The following is a 21,275-nucleotide window of genomic DNA, read 5'->3' as shown; positions in this document are numbered from 1 at the left end:
ATAATAAGTTATCTTGGATTCATTAATTGGTAAAATGGTTATATTTGTTTGATCAGAAAATCGTAGACTTTTTGTAAGGTATGATTTGAAACTCTTTGGACAGATACGTTTATTTAAGAAATAATTTGTGTACGTTATAGTTTGTCGTCAAATAACCCACGTTTAGTTTAGATGCATAGGGATTAAATCACGAGTTCGAAGCACGAGTGATATGAAACCACGCATCTAAACTTCCGGCCGTGGGTTATTCGACAACAAACTATAATGTACACAAATTATTTTGATTATAACACGGTTTTTACTAAAGATTAATACAATGCATCTTATTTTTCTTGTGTACTATTTTATGTGAAGTTTCACCCATAAAAATAACTTTCGGCTGTTCTGTGGATCAGATCTCCACCCTCTATCACAGCCAAACTGGATGGAAGAAAAACGTGTCATTTCTCCCGTTTGCTTAAATAAGAACAACAACAACTTGTGTAAATTTACATTGTACACTTTAATTAACGCAAGAGAGTTACAGCTACAACGTTAACAATACTGTATATGTTACAATAAATTGGAATAAATTAACGATACTGTACAGAAAATATTACAGATAGTGTTTACTCAACGTGTCATCTTCATCCGTTATTCGTGTTTCTCTGTCTGTGAACAGGAAGTGTGTTTTTGTCCCCTACCGGTTTCACTGGAGGGGACTTATGGTTTTCGCTCTGTGAGTCTGTCTGTAACACTTTTCTTGATCCTGCAATAACTTTAAAAGTTCTTCATATTTTTGCATGAAACTTGAAACATGGATAGATGGCAATATGGACATTATGCACGTCATTTCATTTTGTTCCTACGTAAAAAATTCTGCTTGCTATGGAAACAAATATAAAAAAATCAATAAAAAAAATCTGATGATGCTGGAATTTCTGACAATGGTGGAGCCGGTAGGGGACATATATTGCTTGGCAATAGTCTTGTTCATCGTTGGATTTATTTATTGATGTTTATATTTATTGTGCTGGAATTAAAGGGACCTGCGAAGATGGACCACTTCTTGGATTGAGAAAAAGTGTTCAGCTGGTTGAGATTAGATGCAGTTGATGATGTTAATTGGTCAGATTCATTCCAGGCATGGATGTTAGTGTCAGAAGATGCACTGCAAGTGGAAATTTCCAGTGGTTAAGAGAGAGCTGGCTCACATGATGCTCCTTTATAAGCGAGGGCATTGCTGATGGTTTGTTTCTCCTCATCCTGGGGTTTGACATATGACGTGAGACTTTGGGCATTTCTGTGTCCTGACACTGACATGATGCAGCGTTTGAGAAACCCTGGCCTTGAAGATGTGTCGATTTCAAATCTTCATGAATTTTAATACAAGCTGTGATGTATTTTTCAGGTGTTCAAATGCATTCCAGATGATTGCATCAAGTCTTTCAGCGAGATAAAGCAGACTGCAGGAGTGATGCCCCTTTCTGAATCCGATCCTGAGCTAGCAAGAATTGATCTGCAGAAGGTCAAAGGTCGCATCGTGTTCCTGCCTCTGTATTTCTTGGAGCACGAGGATTCAATAATGGCAACTGGCGCTAACAAAGAGTCTATGCTGCCAATGAAACTGTGGCTCTGAGATTTGGGGTATTACTGTTTGTTTGCATGGAATTATAGTTTATTTGTTTCAAATTAAATGTTAATGATAAACATCTGCTTGTGATAACTTTTACAACCACTCTCAATGTATTGATAATGTACTTTTATATGAGCTTTCCTGGGAAAACTGCAACTAAAACATGGGTTGAAAGTGAATTTGTGTTTGGAAGAGACTTTTTATTAACAGAAAATCCCATCAAAGCAGAGTGTCGTCTCTGATTAACAGACAGCACAGGCTAAACTTTTAAAACACTATGCACATGCAGAAAGCCCAGTTTTCCTAAAGGTGTGCTCATATACTTATTAACAATAGATTCTAAAAACAAGTCTTGAGTTCTAGAGAAATTGTTACCCTTGATTTTTGCGGGGAAGGGGCAAAGGACATTATCTAGTTATTGATTCATACTGTTTTAGATTTAGAAATTTTGTAAATAGAATTAATGTACATGAGGACTGTATTTTTCATGAAACAGTTTATTTCAAAACCATATATTCAATTGAAATGAATGTGGCACAACATTTAAGGGCTGTATTGTTTTTTAAATATGTACAGTATTTAACATTCCAAATGGGGACGATTGAACTTTACTGGTACGTAAACAAGAATGGAAAAGTGTATCATTTTATCGTTGCTAAGCGCACAACATCTAACACCTTACGCAACACCCAATAATCCTTTCTATTCTATATATTTCCTTAGTATCCCTAAACCCCCTCTTTGTCTATAGTGGGAGACAACTGCGTACCGGTCAAGTTCAATCTAGCCTCCAAATGTGTTATTATGTGTAAAAAAACACATTATTATATGAAATATTTACGTTATTAAAGTCCTCAAAAGCTTTTTAAATGTATGAAATTTCAAATGGTTGATATTAAAAAACATTCCAAAATGCTGTTTTGTTTGAGAAAGTATAATTGTTAAATATATCTCTGCTCAAAAATTCACAATAGAAAATCCCTTGGGAAAGGCCCCATCCAATAGGCATGTCTGGAGCCAGGCCTGAATTGCAAAGCATTTTGCTAAGCCAGTATCTACTTCATTAATGTACCAGTAGGCTTAATGTTGTTTGGAGTCAAGTTTTAATTTTCACATGGAATATTTACTGCTCAAATCATTACAATATTATTATACAGTAGTGTTAAAATAATATAATTATGATTATAATTAGCGGTATGATTAAAAAAGAATATTATTTTCATACAATGCTATACCAATATCTAGACTTTTGTGGTTTATAAGTCCCCATGGTTTGCGCTCTTTTAAAGTTCTTAATATTTTTTCATGAAACATGGATAGATGGCAATATTGACATTATGCACGTCATTTCATTTTGTTCCTACGTCAAAAATTCTGGTTGCTATGGCAACAAATAGACTAGAAATACTGCTGAAAATGGTGGTTTTCTGGATCCTGCGATAACTTTAAAAGTTCTTCATATTTTTTTTATGAAACTTCCAACATGGATAGATAGCCATATGGGCATTATGCACGTCAATTCATTTTATTCCTACGTCAAAAATTCTGGTTGCTATGGCAACAAACAAACAAAATCGGACAATGGTGGAATATCTGACAATAGAGGAGCCGGTAGGGGACTTTTATTGCTTGGTCTTGTTTTTATTATTCTCCATAGAAAAGTATATTGTTGTCTCACGAAAAAATTGTGGGTGGTAAGTTTTATTTGACTTAACAATTTTACTAGAACTTAGGATTATTCATAACCATGTGTTACATACAAATTATTTTCTCTTAAGTGGAAGGATAAGGTCATCATGCAAGGTCAAAGGTAACAAATGTGTGTTTCTGCTTTGTGACTTTCATGCCATGGCCGACAATTTGTATATATGTCAGATAATTATTTGCAATGACCAGACAATGTATTGCATGCAAATCTAATAATCCTTTGTGAAAGTTGGAGATCACAGTTCATGGTCAGAGGTTATGAATTTGTGTTTCTGCTCTGTAACTTGTGCATGTCTGGTATGATTTTAATATTATTCCCAATTTGTATAAGATTTTGTGTGCAAAAAGTCAAATCTAGTTGTGTAGTTACCAGAAAATGTAGACATTATGTTTAACATGTAAATATTTTAATATTTTTCTAGTCATCAAACATACTGGTGACATTAGGGATCTCTGAAAATCGGCCCATATATTTTAGCAATCTTTAATATTTACGTATGACAGTATTTATGTATGTGTTTTATTACATAAAAATGGTTAAGTCTTAAATTTAGTCAGAAAGGAAACACATTGACTGATTTTCTGTTCCGTGCCAAAAAGTTTATTAAACTTGGTAAATTAAACATGTTTGCTCTGCAAATTATGTGATCAATATTATATGTGTATCTAACAGGCATTACTATATTTTGAGCTGGGGAAGTCAATGTACATCATACATATACATTAACTATGATTACTTTTAGTTTTAGCATGTTTTAAACAGTATTTAGACCAAGCATATAACAGGCTGTGTTGGAAGAAAAATAGAGTTTCTCAGAATTGACCAGAACGTTACATGACTTGAACTGCAACATGCAAAAATGGGTCTTATGCTATTTACATCCAGTGTATCCTCAGACTACCTTAATGTATGCTTTGCAGTTACGTAAGGTTTTGTGATCTTATAAGCTGACTGGGCAGACTGGGTGAATGTGCAGGCTGGTAACAGACTGGGTGAATGTGCAGGCTGGTAACAGACTGGGTGAATGAGCAGGCTGCTAACAGACTGGGTGAATGAGCAGGCTGGTAACAGACTGGGCGAATGAGCAGGTTGGTAACAGACTTGGTGAATGAGCAGGTTGGTAACAGACTGGGTGAATGAGCAGGCTGGTAACAGACTTGGTGAATATGCAGGCTGGTAACAGACTGGGTGAATTTGCAGGCTGGTAACAGACTGGGTGAATGATGAGGCTGGTAACAGACTGGGTGAATGAGCAGGCTGGTAACAGACTGGGTGAATGAGCAGGCTGGTAACAGACTGGGCAAATGAGCAGGCTCGTAACAGACTGGGTGAATGAGCAGGTGGGTAACAGACTGGATGAATGAGCAGAAAGGTAACAGACTGGGTGAATGAGCAGGTTGGTAACAGACTGTGAATGAGCAGACTGGGTGAATGAGCAGGTTGGTAACAGACTGTGTGAATGAGCTGGCTTGTAACAGACTGGGTGAATGAGCAATTTGGTAACAGATTGGGTGAATGCGCAGGTTGGTAACAGACTGTGTAAATGAGCAGGCTTGTCTGAAGCTATTCTGGCCAGCTGTAGCATAAGATCCTTTTTGAATGATGTATCTTTTACAAAGAGACCTTAATGTGTTATTAGTCCCCTACCGGTTGTACCGGAGGGGACTTATGGTTTTGTCTCTGTCCGACCGTCTGTCACACATTTCTGGATCCTGCGATAACTTTAAATGTTCTTAATATTTTTTTCATGAAACTTGGAATATGGATAGATGGCAATGTGGACATTATGCACGTCATTTCATTTTGTTCCTACGTCAAAAATTGTGGTTGCTATGGAAACAAATAAAAAAAATATTCTGACAATGGTGAAATTTCTGGCAATGGTGGAGCCGGTAGGGGACTTTTATTGCTTGGCAATAGTTTTGTTAACCAGGCTTTCCGAAGTAAAAACTGGTTATTAGATTGGCGAATGCTGGCGGGCTGGCTTGCTGGCGGGCGGGCGGAACAAGCTTGTCCGGGCCATAACTATGTCGTTCATTGTCAGATTTTAAAATCATTTGGCACATTTGTTCACCATCATTGGACGGTGTGTCGCGCGAAATAATTACGTCGATATCTCCAAGGTCAAGGTCACACTTTGAGTTCAAAGGTCAAAAATGGCCATAAATGAGCTTGTCCTGGCCATAACTATGTCATTCATTGTGAGATTTTAAAATCATTTGGCACATTTGTTCACCATCATGGGACGGTGTGTCGCACGAAAGAATCACGTCAATATCTCCAATGTCATGGTCGCCACAACTAAAAATAGATTTAAAAAAAAAAAAATTACAAAGGGGGTTAATTTTGTTTGTTCATTTCAAAAGTTCAGTTTGAGTTTTCTCCCTTTATCAGATTTTTTTTCACAATGAAAACCTGGTTTTGTGACAATTTTGTCCCTTGTTTGTATTGTTTTGATCTTTGTTATCCAGTTAAAAAAAATAGCATTCCATACTTCATATATCTGTTCCAATTTATGAAGTCTTTCAGTTTTGTTTTTGACAGTTTTGTTTTAGAACTACATGTTTTAATGAAGACCTCAAAATCTTTGCCTTTTAAATTGAATTGTATTTTTCTGTATGAATGTTTGAGGTTTGTTATTTTGATTTTGTGCAGTATATGCAAGTGTGTTCGATTTTATTCAAATTGATATCCTATTGGTTTGACTTAAGTTGTTTTTTGTTTTTTTGATGATTTGAAAAGAATTACATTTATTCAAAATAATATTGTCAAAATGAAGGTATTTACAAGGTAAATCTGAGTTAAATAAATGACCAAAGACATAAATGACAGCTTGTTATTGTAATGTTATTATAAGGAATGGTAAACAGGGTGCAGGATCAATTGGGTTTACATGGGTTCACCATGGGCTGAACAGAATGAAAACACAGCATTAAGAACTTATTTATGCAAATATCTCAAATTATTGGAATACATTTGAAAAATTTTAAGCATATAAAAGTTTTTTTTACAATTTTTGCGATAGCTTAAGATTTAAGAATAAATCATTGAATACGTCTGAAATAGGTGCGTTCAGCATTAGAGTGTACATGATTGTGTTACACATCAAATTATTGCCCTAGATCACAGGCTCACTGAATAAAGTAATTCTGATGTATTTTACATTGCCATAAGCAGCATAAAAACATGTCTTATGCACTAGTTGTAACTCTTGAAAAAAAATTGTTTTAAAAAGTTATTTGAAGAAAAGCACCACATACCTATGTGTTTACATCCATTAACGTTCAATTGTGAAATTCACAAAGTCACATTGATCCTGCAACCTGGTAAAGATAGACCTATCATATTTGAGAACAGTTCATGTTTCATGAATGTATTGCACTTATGTGTCCATTTTGTTTATCTGCAGTGTGGCTACTCCTTAAATGGCTATGAATGTCTTGATCTTTATGAATGACATCATCTCTTGGTTGCTTTATTTTAATTGATGTCATGTTGTTGAGAATACTTTTAAACTTTGTTTGATACATTCCATTTCTGTTATTTCACAAAAGTCTCAAAAACTCAAATGGGCATAATGTTATTTTATGTGCAAAAATCAACTCGTATAAAGTGTGAATTTGTATTCAAATGATATTGTAGGTAATAAAAGAAGGCCATTTACATATTGCCCGATTGGTGAAAAACAGTATAGTACCATGTGACATTTTATTTCAATGGTACATGTCACCATTTTTCACCAAGTGGGAAATATGAACCAATTTGTGGGAAAATGGTTCTTTGGACATATACAGATAAACCTCTGCATCTGTATACTCTGATGAGGAGTCATAATGTCCAGACTGCGCAGAGCACAGACTGGTCTGGAGCTACCCTGATGACATGTGGCATAATATCCATTTTTGCTCAACATTGCTTATATAATTGTTGGTAGAGTAACCCTTTGACAAGGGTGTATTTTTGAATGAATGGTATATAATGCGATTATAAATTCTTTAGCAGCATCACTAGAAAAGCTTTTATTGCATTCCTATATAATGGGGCCTGTACTTTAGGCATGAGACGAATTTTTAATAATACCTTAGGAATTTGAGTCATAACACTGCTAAGAGGACATAAAAAAAATGTTGTGTGAAGTATTCAATATTCTTGTACATTGAATGATTTTAAAATTGTTTAGCAAGCTTGTTAATTGACATGTATGTTGGTGACTAAAACAGCAAACCTTACATGCAATGTGCGAAAGTTGTTATCTTTTATTGTCTGTTGTTTAAGAAACTGTATATTTGTGAAAACATGTATGAATGCTTATACCTATAGGTTTGTGTTTGCATGTCAAAAACACACTAAGCATTATTTATTGAATAATCTGTGCCATTAGATAGATTAAATCTGATCTGAATCTGACGAAATGGAACTTTTATGTCATAATATTTTATGAAAGTAAATGCCATAAAGTATTTTGAGGCATGTTTAGGGTATATTTTTGTTGGCATATGTTTGTTACCTATACCATGCATTATCTCAATTATTGTTACATGATTGTGGTCATGTCTTACTGCCCAGTATTTTGCTGTATACAATCATAGTGCAGAAATTTCATGTCGAAGTACTGCAAATAAAATATGAAGCAGTTTATTGAAGCCATAACTGTTTTGCAATTTGGCCTTGTTCCAATAATAGGGGGCTTTATTAATGTGTAATGTATGTCCCAGATTATCCTGTGCAATCCACATAGTTATAACTAGGGACGACTCCTTCCGTTTTAATGCTATTATGGCTTACAGAAAGTCTCTTCTAAGCAAATTAGGTGGAAAATGTCGTACCAGACAAGCCTATAAGGATTTCATAGGCTAATCTGGGACAACACTTTTACGCATACACAGTTATTTTACCATGCATAGCGCGCAGTTTTTTACCTTCAAATTTCAAAATAAAAATTCAGTGCGCGTAATACATTGACACAACGCTTTCCTGGTTGCTAAATTGCAAAAAATCCATTTCGTAATCGTTAATCTTCACAATTGCCGCCATTTTTGTTATTGCAAAAAAACTACTCCCTATAATGTTATAGACTGAAGGGGCCGTTGTCGAAACAACAAATAGCGGGAAAGGTTAGGAATGAACGGGGTAGTCATAGTTTTGACAAAAATTAAAAGATGAAAAAAATGTCTTTGTTAGTGTTTTCACACTTCTTCATTGATTGTTCATTTTAAAAAAATCGAGGTATATCGATCCCCGTGCGCCGCGGTATTGTTTGTTAAAGTTTTCGTTGTCATGAAAACTCGTTGATTTAAAACGCAAAACGTCTTATTTGAACTGAGGCTAATTATTTCAATAAGTATTTCTCAACTTCGCTTTTGCTTTATTTTGATAATTTAATCCAAAGTTTAATGTTAGCATTTCCGAAAATTTGCACTCTATGTGAATTGACAGTTTGACGTCATCAAAGGAAAGCCGCTTCCTGTCTGAAGCAATAAAGCGACAAGTTTCTCGCCGACAAAATTGGCTTCCTTTGTCTAGCAATCAACATGCCGAACCAATCGTGTGTTTGTTCCTCAATGGCAATCGTCCAATTAAATAATAGCACGTGCAAAGCTCCGCCTTCGAACCTTTTGCAAAGAACGGAGGTGGAGTTCAACGGTTAATTGAGCAAGTGTTTTACGTAAGTTGAGTTCCGATTTGCCGAAATTACTAGGCCCTAAGCATTGAAACGACGAATACATTTATCAATGATTTTCCGATCTCTGCATAAATATGCTACTGTGCGAGTATACTACGTAGGTTACAAACCAACAATAGAGATATAGACTCGTTTTATTTTCTTTCAATAGAGACAAACAAATGATATTTGTCAAATGGCTTTACGCGGATAACGCCAACTGTATGGAATTGAGCGTTCGGGTGTATTGTTTGTCTTACTATAAAATACTTATCAACTAGACGCAGTGAAGGCGCGAAATACCGGGTCAAACTGGATTTATTGGGGAGCATCTCTTAATGGGGAAATATTTAAGTCGATGAAAAATAAAATGGGATCCACGGACGATTTGCGTAAAATTGGACATTGAGATGTTGCGGGTCTGCAGAAGAAGATGTCATACGATGTTGTGAGCGGCAGGTAATGAAAATGTTACACTGTTCAAATGTGAGGAATAGGTAATAGTGGTTCGAATTTAACGCGCAGGGGTCTTGAAAAAACATGCGCAGCGGCAATAAGGACATAACGGTGTTCTCGAGAGAATAATCTTAAAAATTGTCGAAAATATAGTGCTTTGCAACCCATGCTCCTGATCGTATAAACGCTCCCTACTTTAAAACAAAAAATTAAGCGCCCGAAAAACTCAGATTAAATGATTGCGCAATATAAGAATGGCGGCCATTTTCGGCCAAATTTTCAGGTTTTTGGTCTTGAATTCTTTTTTTTCTCCATTTTGGCTTTAAAAAATCGCATGCGCGTTATACATGGTAGCGCGCTATACATGGTAAAATACGGTACCCATATTTCCCCAGCACAAAGCTCATTTATTAAAAAGGACATATAGTGTAAACTGTTCTGAACATAAAGCATGTGATTGTCAAGTTTATGTCCTGAATAACATGATAACTATAAAGTCATTATAATTTTGAGTTTCATTTTGGAGTTGATGTTTTCATATTTTGTAAATAAATATATAGCACTTTTCTCTATTGGTTAGATCATGTCACAGAATAATTAAAATGTATAATTGCAACCCAATCATTACAACTTTTGGCGGGTATTTTTATGTTTATTTTAATGCTTACAAGCATTTATAATAAGGTTCTGTATAGTATTGTATAGTCTATAGGGAAGAGAGCTATCACATGATTTGTATTCTTGTCATAAATGTTTGAATTGCATATTTTATATACAAATGTTTTTTGTTGCATATGATAAATTGTTAATATATTCATTATTACAAATACATCAAATCATGAAAATTCTTAAGTACATTTGTTAAAGATTTACTCCTGTTAGATTCACTTGAAATTGCCCCTTCTTCCTCAACTATGTCTACATTTAATGATTATTAGAAATGATTAATGTCATGTCAATAATAAACGAGTCTTCATAAGGTAGACTTCAAGGTCAAGGTCACAATTTGAGTTTGAAGGTCAAAAATGGCCATAAATGAGCTTGTCTTGGCCATAACTATGTCATTCATTGTGACATTTTAAAATCATTTGGCACATTTGTTCACCATTATTGGACGGTGTGTCGCACGAAAGAATTACGTCAATATCTCCAAGGTCAAGGTCGCCACAACTAAAAAAGATTGATTTTGAAACAACTATGTAACTATGAAAGGATGATAACTCAAGAACGCTTAGGCCTTGGATCATGAAACTTCATAGGTACATTGATCATTACTGGCAGATGACCCCTATTGATTTTCAGGTCACTAGGTCAAATGTCAAGGTCACAGTGACTTAAAATAGTAAAATGGTTTCCGGATAATAACTCAAGAACGCTTAGGCCTAGGATCATGAAACTTTATAGGTACATTGATCATGACTGGCAGATGACCCCTAGTCACTAGGTCAAAGGTCAAGGTCTCAGTGACTTGAAATAGTAAAATGGTTTCCGGATGATAACTCAAGAATGATTACGCCTAGGATCATGAAACTTCATAGGTACATTGATCATGACTGGCAGATGACCCCTGTTGATTTTCAGGTCACTAGGTCAAGGTCACAGTGACTCGAAACAGTAAAATGGTTTCCGGATGATAACTCAAGAATGCTTACACTTAGGATCATGAAACTTCATAGGAACATTGATCATGACTGGCAGATGACCCCTATTGATTTTTAGGTCACTAGGTCAAAGGTCAAAGTCACAGTGACTCGAAATAGTAAAATGGTTTCCGGATGATAACTCAAGAATGCTTACGTCTAGGATCATGAAACTTCATAGGAACTTTGATCATGACTGGCAGATGACCCCTATCGATTTTCAGGTCACTAGGTCAAAGGTCAAGGTCACAGTGACTCGAAACAGTAAAATGGTTTCCGGATGATAACTCAAGAATGCTTACGCCTAGGATCATGAAACTTCATAGGTACATTGATCATGACTGGCAGATTACCCGTATCAATTTTCAGGTCACTAGGTCAAAGGTCAAGGTCACAGTGACTCGAAACAGTAAAATGGTTTCCAGATGATATCTAAAGAATAATTAGGCCTAGGATCATGAAACTTCATAGGTACATTGATCATGACTGGCAGATGACCCCTATTGTTTTTCAGGTTACTAGGTCAAAGGTCAAGGTCACAGTGACAAAAAACGTATTCACACAATGGATTCCACTACAACTGACAGCCCATATGGGGGCATGCATGTTTTACAAACAGCTTTTGTTTTCTAATTGAAATCAAGGTCAATTTTATACAAGGGGGTTAACAATACACATTTGAATTGTCTCCCTTTATCAGACTTTATTTCAACTGAAAACCTGGTTTTGTGACAATTTTGTCCCTTGTCTTTATTGTAGTGAGAGTGGTTCTCCCTTTCTCTGCTCCTAACTGTTATTGGCTTCACGATAGTATTGAAAAGCCTTTCCTTGGGAGTGATGCCAATTCCCCAGATGTCCTTCAGCATATGCAATGTTGCTTGTGCTTTGCCGATGCGGGTTTTGACATTTGTGTCTGTTTCTTTATAGCTGTCCAGAATGCTGCCGAGACAGATGAAGCTTTCCACCTTCTCGAGTCCGCTACCATATTTGTCTTTTCATGGATCTGTTGTTGGGTGTTAGAGAGTGAGATCGTCGGCAAAGTCGAGGTCGTCCAAGCTGAAACTGAGGTCGCCTTTATTGGGGAGCTGGATGAGTTATCCCTTTTTTCACTTTGTTGGACTTTCTTCTTCCAATACATTCTTGAATAGCAGGTAGAGTACCTCCACACGGAGCTCAACGTCAGCTTTAAGCGCCTCTGCTGGTATGCTGTCAGGTCCTGCAGATTTGCAGTTCGTCAACTGCTTGACGGAGCTGCTGATCTCTTCCTTCGTAAGAGCGCTGCACTGGATTAGCAGATCGCTAGTAGCAGGCGGAATCTCTGGTGGGTTTTACAGAAGGTGGACTGAAGAGAAGCTCGTGGAAGTGCTGAATCCATTTATTATTTTGCCATTCGTCATCTGTTACTACTCCTTAATTATTGTCCCTAACTGGCCTCTCTGGCTTGACAAACTTTCCTTATTATCTCTTGGTGATGCAGTACAGGTCCTTAGTTCTTTCTTGATAGGCTGCCTCTACCGCCTCTGTTGCAAGCGTCTCTATGTCGGTCCGCTTGTCTGGTCTTATACTTTGCTTTAAACTCCTATTTGCTTCGGGGTACTCATCTTGTGCTTTCACTTTTGCGGCGCGTGTTCTGCTGTTGTAGACACAAGCCTTCTTTTCACGTCTTTGTTCAACTTTCTAAAGCAAATCTGCTGATATCCACTTCTTGTGGGGGTATGGCCTGGAGCCCAGTTATTCTTGGCATGTTAAGGTCACTGCAACTTTCACTGTCTGATACTTCTGCTCAATCATCTCTTTTTCTAGCAGCTCTTCTAGAACATGGAACTTGCTAGATAGTTTGCTATTTAAGTTTTGCTTCCAAGTGTCTTTCCGCATACCAGTGTTGTACGCTGGCCTCGGCTGGGCCCCCTGTCCAATTCTTATTCAGCTTTAGTTTCAATCGGGCGAAACGGAGATGATGGTCATAAGCCACATCTGCTCCTCGCTCGACAGACACGTACATCCTGAAGAGTGCGACGAAACTACTTCGCGATTCACAGATGGTCGATCTGGTTCCCCGTAGACAGGTCTTGTGACACCCAAGTTATCTTGTGTTTCCTTCTATGATGAAAAACACTTCCTTAGATGACTGAAACGTTTGTGGCGCAGGGGTCGACAAATCTCTAATTTCAAATCATCTTCATGTATCTCTAAACAAATCCGTAATTCAATGTTGTATATGCCCGTTTACATAGATGAGATTTATAGGGCGGAATGCTAATGACCTTCTCGAAAAAAACATTTGGAAGAACTGTTAATTCGACTATTGATTGGACGTGAATCTATGAGATAACAATTGTGTGTAGAAGTGTCGCAGGTGTAGACTTAACACTATTAAATACGCCATTGAAGAATATGCCTTACCTAAACAGGATATGTTTAGATAGATAACGAATAGGTGAGTAATATTGAATATAACTAAATAATTATTTCTTAGAACCTACAAATGACATGCCTTATGAAAAACGTGTTGGCAGTGCTTTATTGCTTTGTTACAATCACAGCAATTAAAATGTGTACCTGTATTTTATAAATATCATTTTATGCCGCAATTTACGATAAAAAAAGACTGCACGAGCATAGCTCCTAAACATGGTCCGTTCTTTTTGCATTGTTTTCATATAAATGCAGTTATTAAGTTCGTCATTTTTACCAAAGCTTTAAACAGTATCCACAGATCGTGGACCCAATCCGTTATCTTACACATAACATCTTGTCGTGGCCTCATGTTTTCATGACCCACAGTGGGCTTATCTGTAGTTAATGATAAGGAACGGACATAGTTCCACTCGTTTTCAATTTACTTTAACAATGATTTTAAGTCTGGCAATAGCATTCATATGGCTTTCAATCGGTAAGAAATATATACTATACAAGAAAATTAACAAATATGATGAAAAATTACATTATTATATATGATTGTAATCACTTCAATTACATTTTAATTTTCTGTAAACTTCATTTAGAAGTTAAACTGAAAAAACAGATCATCTTTATCTTCTACCCATTATTATTTTACATCTTGAGTTCGAACTATAAATATATGAACACGCATTGCTCGTTCTAATTATCTCGAATGCAAGTGCATGTGTACTACATGTAGATAATCGTTTTACAAACTATTTATATTTCGTTTTTGGGATGTTGTTTTATAAGTATTCATATATTTGTGTTCATGTTGACTTGCTTAAATTGAAATCAGTTTATTGAGTTCGTCAGTATAAATAAATAAGCACGTGTAAGCTGAGAAAGGCAGGGAGGCAGATGGGGGTGCGGAATGGTGGGCATGCGTGTGGCTGTCAGGAAGGTGGGCCCTTAGGCATGCAGGTGCTCAGACTGACGGATTTGATGGCAGGTAGGCAAGTTAGACTCGATTGGTCATTGTCGGCTCGGGTACTACTTAAATTTACACCGGGTATTCTTAAGTATACTTAAATGTACACCGAGTACGGAAAATTTAAAACGTACCCGGCTTATTTGGACTGTTCCCGAGTTTATTCCCGCAAACATCCGATGCCGTAACAGGCGCTACGGAATACGAAACAAAATTCTTCTTGCACAAAACCTGCCTCAACATTCTTTTTTGAGTATGAGTTTCGATAATAAAGAGGCCATTGCACAAAATATATACATAAACATGAACATAATTAATTCGAAATAAGCCGACAACGACCAATTAATCGTTAGAATTCCCGGTTACGTATTAGTATATTGTCCGTACCCGGGGATCATTTAAGTATACTTAAGAATACCCGGGGTACATTTAAGTAGTACCCGAGCCGACAATTACTAATGGAGAGCAAGTTAGCGCAAACTGGCGACGGACAGGATCGCAGGCAGTACAATTTGTGGCGTATGAAACTGAAATAAACGTTCATGTATGTCTTCTAGAGAGCGGTGCGTGCCCAGATGGGTTTGTGAAGTTTCAGCAGTCGTGCTACCACTTCAGTCATGATCAAGAAACGTGGTTTGACGCGGCGGTAAACTTTGATTGATATAAGAACTATTAATTTCCTATATAGTAAACACTACCATATCTAAAGTTATATAGGAACAAGAGCGTGTATCGTGGGAGTGGGTCTCTTATCGCGAATGAATAAGTTATACAATGAAATGTAATGTTAGTTTCGAAGGAAGCGAGACAATTCACCCCCAAGACAATTCACCCCCAAAAGACAATTCACCCCTAGACAATTCACCCCTGCTCCCTGAACAATTCACCCCCAGATATTTTGTTGATGTTTTCTTTTGCTGTTTGTTTAGGATTTAGTAATTACGAATACCGTAATTACTCTATGTTTTCGGACACTTAATTTTTTTTATTTTTTTTTATAATATCTTATTATTGTTTTTTTTTCCATTAAATAATCAATTATGTGATTTGTTTTATTTAAGATTGTTTTTATTCATTAAAACAGTTTATATTTGTAAAAAGTGTATAAATAAATAATAATGGTATTGGATACATTATTTGGAAATACTCCAATGTTTTTTATTTGATAAGTTATGCAAGATTTCGAAATTTTCATAATATTACTATGTTTATTTTTAAATGGGAAATATAATAATAAAATATTTGTCACATAGTCAGTCAACAAAATAACAACACCTAAAACAACCTTTTCACACCACTAAAGGTAACAATAAACATTGTAAATAAATGTAATGTAAATTGAATAAATTAAAAATAATTATATGTTTTAATGAACACCTATGTTTATAGGCAGTTAAATAAAAATAATAATCAAAGTATCAGGTGAACAAAAATGGAATTTTTTGATACAGGTATTATGCCCAGCCCAGTATAATTATTTTGTCAATGTGTGTAACTGAAGTCTTTGTTTATCATAATAATAATTATATGTTTAACAATAATTTTTTTTTTATTTGTTTAAAAATAATAATCAAAATATCAAGAGAACAAAATAGAATTTTTTAATACAGGTACTACCAGATATTATGCCCAGCCCAGCATAATTATTTGTCAATGTGTGTAACTGAAGTCTTTGTTTATTCTGTTTTGACACTTTGATTAATCTGTTTTGACACTTTGATAAAGGGGGTGTGAATGCGTGATTGTAATACCCATTAATGCACGCTCACAACCAGATTAAATTTCCTTTTCTTAATTAAGGTTTTCTTATCAATTAAACCATTTTATTTATTAAATTAATTATCCTATCTAACATGAATAAATAAATAATTGTGATATTAATGTAAAATTCTAAGAATTTAATAAAACTAATTAATCAACTTCAATATTTGACAAAGTACTAATAATAAAATAGTAAAATAATAATTATTTAAAACAATGCACAAATATTATAAATACAAAAAACTTAATTAATTTCAATTTATATGTTGTAACACAGTTATAGAAAAATACATTGGTTGAATGCATTTGACAAAAAACACAATGTCATCTTTCATTTACATACTACATTTAATACTTTCACGTCAAAATTGTGTGCAAAGTCAAAATTATAACCCCAGCACATTTGCTCACAACTTATGTTCAAATATGACAAAAAGCAAATGACCATAAAATCTCATATACAAAATATGGGGGTGAATTGTCTTGGGGGTGAATTGTCTTTGGGGATGAATTGTCCAAGGAAATCAAATTCTGGGGGGTGAATTGTCCAGGGGGTGAATTGTCTTGGGGGTGAATTGTCTGACACCCGTTTCGAATGCCATTAACAGATCGCATAAGAAAAAAGTGACTTATTTTGGATACCAATGAAAACGTTTTTTAGTGTCTGCGAACATTTCACGGATATCCCAAGTTACAGAAACATTGCTTCATTAAAACTCAAAATGAATAATATCCTTTTTGAGTATAATAACCGTTCTCTACATCACTCGTTCAAACTGTCTTATTTGTAAAGACTTTCTTTTATATCTGCAGTCGGCTTGTCAAACAGTGTTCAACAAAGCCTATCTTGCGGAGATTGACTCTCAGGCTGAAAACCAGTTTCTCCTCCACTATGCGGCCAAACGCCAACAGTAATTATGTCATATTAGCCGTTTCACGACACACAATGAGCCTTGCTCTAGGAAAACGGGGCTAAATGCACGTTATAAGTGTCAGCCAGCATTAACGGAAAAGTCCGGACATGCTTATAAGGGGAAAACTTTCCATAAGACTGAAGAGTCTTCCTTTAAACGAATCCATAAACAGGGAAACTCCAATTCTCTTGCTTGCTACTTCTGCCAAGCGTGTTTTGTATAAAGATGAATCCATCCGCTCGACAGCACGTTCCTTTAGCAGGGCCGTTTTACAACAAACGTGCATATAAAAGCACAGCGTTTCAAAACTTAAACTAAACTTAATTGTATAGTTTACAGATATCTACTATAAATACCAACAGTAACTACCTATAACTATGAAATATTCAGTTCCTAAATCAAATTAACATGTGTTCAGGAAAATTTTCAAAAAGCTACTAAATAAGAACAAAACGCATTACTTTGTTACAGCTGAATACTGGCTTGGTGCTACAGACCTTCAGGTGGACGGCACGTTTCGATGGCAATCACTCACAGGAAGTTGTAGGGACGGACTTCCGGTCCTGGGCGCCTGGAAACCCAAGTGGAGGACCAGAGAACTGCATGGAAATTGTGGTAGGGGTTTTTGAAAAATATGTGCTATGAAAAACTTGAAGGACAATTATTAATATGATCCTGTGGCCAACGAACTTTACTGACAGTATATCAAAGCATTATGTTTTATAACTTTTGTTAAATATTTTAATATTGAAATAGTATATAAAAACCCATTTATTGGATGTATATTATATTATTGTTTAAGATAAAGAACAGATCAAATGTAACAAAATTTATAAAATGGGCCAAGAGTAAAAAAGAGCCTCGTTCTGGGAAAACAGGGCTTAATGCACATTTATAGATTGTCCGCCTTTATAGAATATTTCGTTTACAGAAATACTATTCTTAACAAAAACCCTCCTTAAAGCGGAAAGTGTCGTCCCTGATGAGCCTGTAAAGACTGCTCAAGCTAATCTGGGACTACACTATGCCCATGCCTTAAGTCCATTTCTCCCCAGAACGCGGTTAAAATGACTTTAAACGTGTGAAACAAGTGTATGTTAATGTTTCCTGAAGATCTGGACTGATCACGTTGGGTATTGGAACGACCAGACGTGCCACGACTTCCAGAACTATGTCTGTGAGATCGAGGAGTAAGTGAGCCACATTTTAGGAAAAACGGGGCTTCATGCATGTGCGGATAGCGTCGTCCCAGATTAGTTTTTGCTTCCGCACGGGCTAATCAGAAGGTCACTTTCCACTGTTATGATATATTCGCGTTTAAAGGCGAAAATCCACTTAAAGAGGACTGGTTTGGCCCTGATTAGCCTGTGCGGACTGAACAGGCTTATCTGGGACGATACTTAACGCACATACATTGAGCTACGGTTTCTAAGATCATAGGATATGGAAATGTATGTCTTTATAACGCGCACTTTCACTAGGTTTGACCCTATTGAATATGTAGTTATCTTGAGAACATTTCAGGAGTGGTGATAGAACATGACAAGATGTTCAGAACGTCATAGTTACCATTAGTCTGTATATAAAACTGTGCCTTGGCACAAAAATGTTGAAAAGAGTTATGCACCACTGATCAAGGTGTTCTTGTCAAATATGGATTCGGTTGACAAACCATTGGTGTATGTTTAAGTAGGAAACGCTTGCACCATGTTGACATAATCTAATTATCAATATGAATTTGTATTCTGGTTAATTTGAAGATCGTATGTAAAATCCAAAGAACGTAATAATCAGTACTAATCAATACAAAAGGAATCTGATTTCTTTTGAAAAAATACAAAGTTTGTATGTCTTGGAAACATTCTAGTATGACAAATCGTAACTGTTTTAAAACAGTTATGACAATGACAAGGTATATAAAACTGGAGTTTATTGTGTTTTGTGAGTAACTTAATATATCAGGATTGTGCCTGCTATGTTTAACTGCAAACAAAGGCTCGCTGCATTGGTCAAAAACCTTTCGACAATCTTAAATAGCTTTTTACACATCACAACCTTACATGTGTCACATATATGTTTATTAACGGTGATATGATAATGTTGACGGAGTATTTAATATGAACATATTTTCTACAAACTACACATGTATGTTTACTACATGTATTCGTTTTTGCAGTTCCAACCCTGAATTGTTGGCTGAGAATGCGATGTAGAGTCATCAGTCACAGCATTGTGCTTTTGGACTTTATCGTACATTTTCATATTGAAACTAACTAGGTAATGTACATAAAACACTACGTGCCAGTCGTATGAAAATATTCTGAACAGATAATACACATATACAATTATACTAAATACTTAAACCAATCTCATATATAAAGTATTTTCACGTGAAACTATATATCACAACGTATAGATTTTAAAGAGTAAATTATGATACCAATGTATGGATAAAGGAAAGCTTGAACCAAGCACAAACAGCGCAAAAACAGAAATTTTTGGTTTCGGATAGATATATAAATATAAACAAAGTGACACGCCAGTTGCATCCGCTATTATAATAAAGAAAACGTCGGTGCCTTTTATTGAATTAGTTGACCAATGTAAAGGCAATTAGACGAAAGACAAAAACACACGGCGGAAACAAACACCAATGACGTACTACGGTGGCACTAAGGTGACATCACCGCTCCAAAAAAAGAACTCGGAATACTATATTGTTCCCTCAAAATAATCAGCCAATGAAAACGTCGCTAGTATCTTGTTCTCTCAATTTAATCCGCGTCTCGGGAAAACAGAACAACTGTTTTCTCGAGTCTATAAAAATTAACTCGTAAAACAGACTTATTTTGTGTTTCTCCGAGTTAATTTTTTGTTTTCCCGACTTCTTTTTTTGAGCGGTGATGTCACCTTAATGCCACCGTAAATGACTGAAACTGGGGTCACCGATAATATATTAAATCAAAGCGCTGAAGTCACCGAATTGTTCGCTATTGCATAATCTTAAACGCAACTCATTTTTTTCAAAATTATCTTATAGCTTTTTAAATCGCAAGTTTGAAACTAACTCAACCCATTCACATTTTAAAGAGTGTGTCTTAACGCAAAGGTCGAGATGCGTGTGCACTGTTTATCATCATATTTATGTTATAACTTCAACAAAATACCAACAATTTGTCTCTTTTATAGACGTTCTGAACGCATTAAAATATGATGAAATGGCAGAATAATACCAAGTAAATATAAATACAATTTGGCAATCATCATCATATTAAATGAATATTGTTGGAATATCGAATACCTTTCGCACAAAGAATATGATTTCATTATGGAAATTCCATTTCACATTTTTTTTTGACACCATATACATTTCAAAATAGACAATAAGATAATTGATGAAAATACAAAAATCAATCATCTGCGAGCAGTACTTTTTACTCACCAATTAGGTATCTAAAGGCAGCGCTGTTGAACAGTACTTTGTTGTTTATGCATTACTTGTTACCCTAGTAGTTGACACGGTGTCAACCGGTATCTGACCTCAATATCGGTATAGAACACTCATGCGCTCTTTAAGCGTAGCTGTTTTACCCAGCTGTTCACCCTTAACTGACCTCTACATAACGCCCGCAGGCACGAATTAATACATTCGAATATTATATAGGCTGATTCGCGAGAAGTCTCCTGAATTTGGCTGCATCACTGTCTCTGTGTACAGCGTAAAGGATTAACACTGTTCAATATATGGAATTCCGGACAAATTGTGGCCCAGTTACAATTACGCGATAAAATCCATCTCGCAGAATTTTACCGTCTGTACTCGGTCACTAAATCGTAAGGGAAAAACATAATTGTCTATCGATAACACAGTTTACTTTTCAAGATAAGAAAAAAACACTACCAAAATAGTTAAGTGTCACGTTAAGAGGAAAGATCGTTTAATTATATAACCACACATGTTTACCGTACTCGGTCAGCACGTCTGGAAATCGTTCCTGATCGCCTGAATAGGCTTCCCTTATTTTCCCGTTTGCTGTATTTGCTTTTTTAAATTCTATTTTATATCGAAAGCATTGTGCCAAATATACCATTTACAACTCGCAATGAGTTGTAAAAAGACCCGCGTCATGCGAAAATGGGTCTTAT

At 35.7% G+C, this 21,275-nt stretch overlaps 3 protein-coding genes across 8 annotated transcripts in view; 2 read left to right on the top strand and 1 right to left on the bottom strand.

Moving 5' to 3' along the window:
* LOC127874071 (phospholipase D1-like) overlaps nucleotides 1-9,509 on the top strand; it is a 97,431-nt gene extending 87,922 nt beyond the window's left edge. For 2 of the 6 annotated variants that reach the window (XM_052418184.1, XM_052418183.1), the window contains one exon: nucleotides 1,391-9,509. In XM_052418184.1, the coding sequence (XP_052274144.1) occupies nucleotides 1,391-1,618 (228 nt within the window). In that variant the 3' untranslated portion in view covers nucleotides 1,619-9,509. The remainder of the gene's footprint in view (nucleotides 1-1,390) is intronic. The other 4 variants (XR_008046611.1, XR_008046609.1, XR_008046610.1 and 1 more) reach the window with 4 other exon arrangements.
* On the bottom strand, nucleotides 4,244-12,825 carry LOC127872209 (putative proline-rich protein 21). The gene is made up of 4 exons (XM_052415538.1): nucleotides 12,756-12,825; nucleotides 12,242-12,399; nucleotides 6,217-6,232; nucleotides 4,244-4,899 (listed from the first exon to the last, which is right to left on the bottom strand). The coding sequence occupies exons 1-4, from the start codon at nucleotides 12,823-12,825 to the stop codon at nucleotides 4,244-4,246; spliced, it is 900 nt and encodes a 299-aa protein (XP_052271498.1).
* A 1,052-nt stretch (nucleotides 12,826-13,877) lies between these two features.
* Nucleotides 13,878-17,130, top strand: LOC127874075 (perlucin-like protein). The gene is made up of 4 exons (XM_052418190.1): nucleotides 13,878-13,974; nucleotides 14,354-14,475; nucleotides 15,012-15,100; nucleotides 17,029-17,130. Exons 1-4 carry the CDS (start codon nucleotides 13,961-13,963, stop codon nucleotides 17,128-17,130), a joined length of 327 nt encoding a protein of 108 aa, XP_052274150.1. The 5' UTR covers nucleotides 13,878-13,960.
* The last annotated feature ends 4,145 nt before the right edge of the window (nucleotides 17,131-21,275 follow it).

This window comes from Dreissena polymorpha, chromosome 3, assembly GCF_020536995.1.
Source record: "Dreissena polymorpha isolate Duluth1 chromosome 3, UMN_Dpol_1.0, whole genome shotgun sequence".
In the NCBI taxonomy this organism is placed as follows: domain Eukaryota; kingdom Metazoa; phylum Mollusca; class Bivalvia; order Myida; family Dreissenidae; genus Dreissena; species Dreissena polymorpha.
This window is presented reverse-complemented; position numbering and strand designations above follow the sequence as displayed.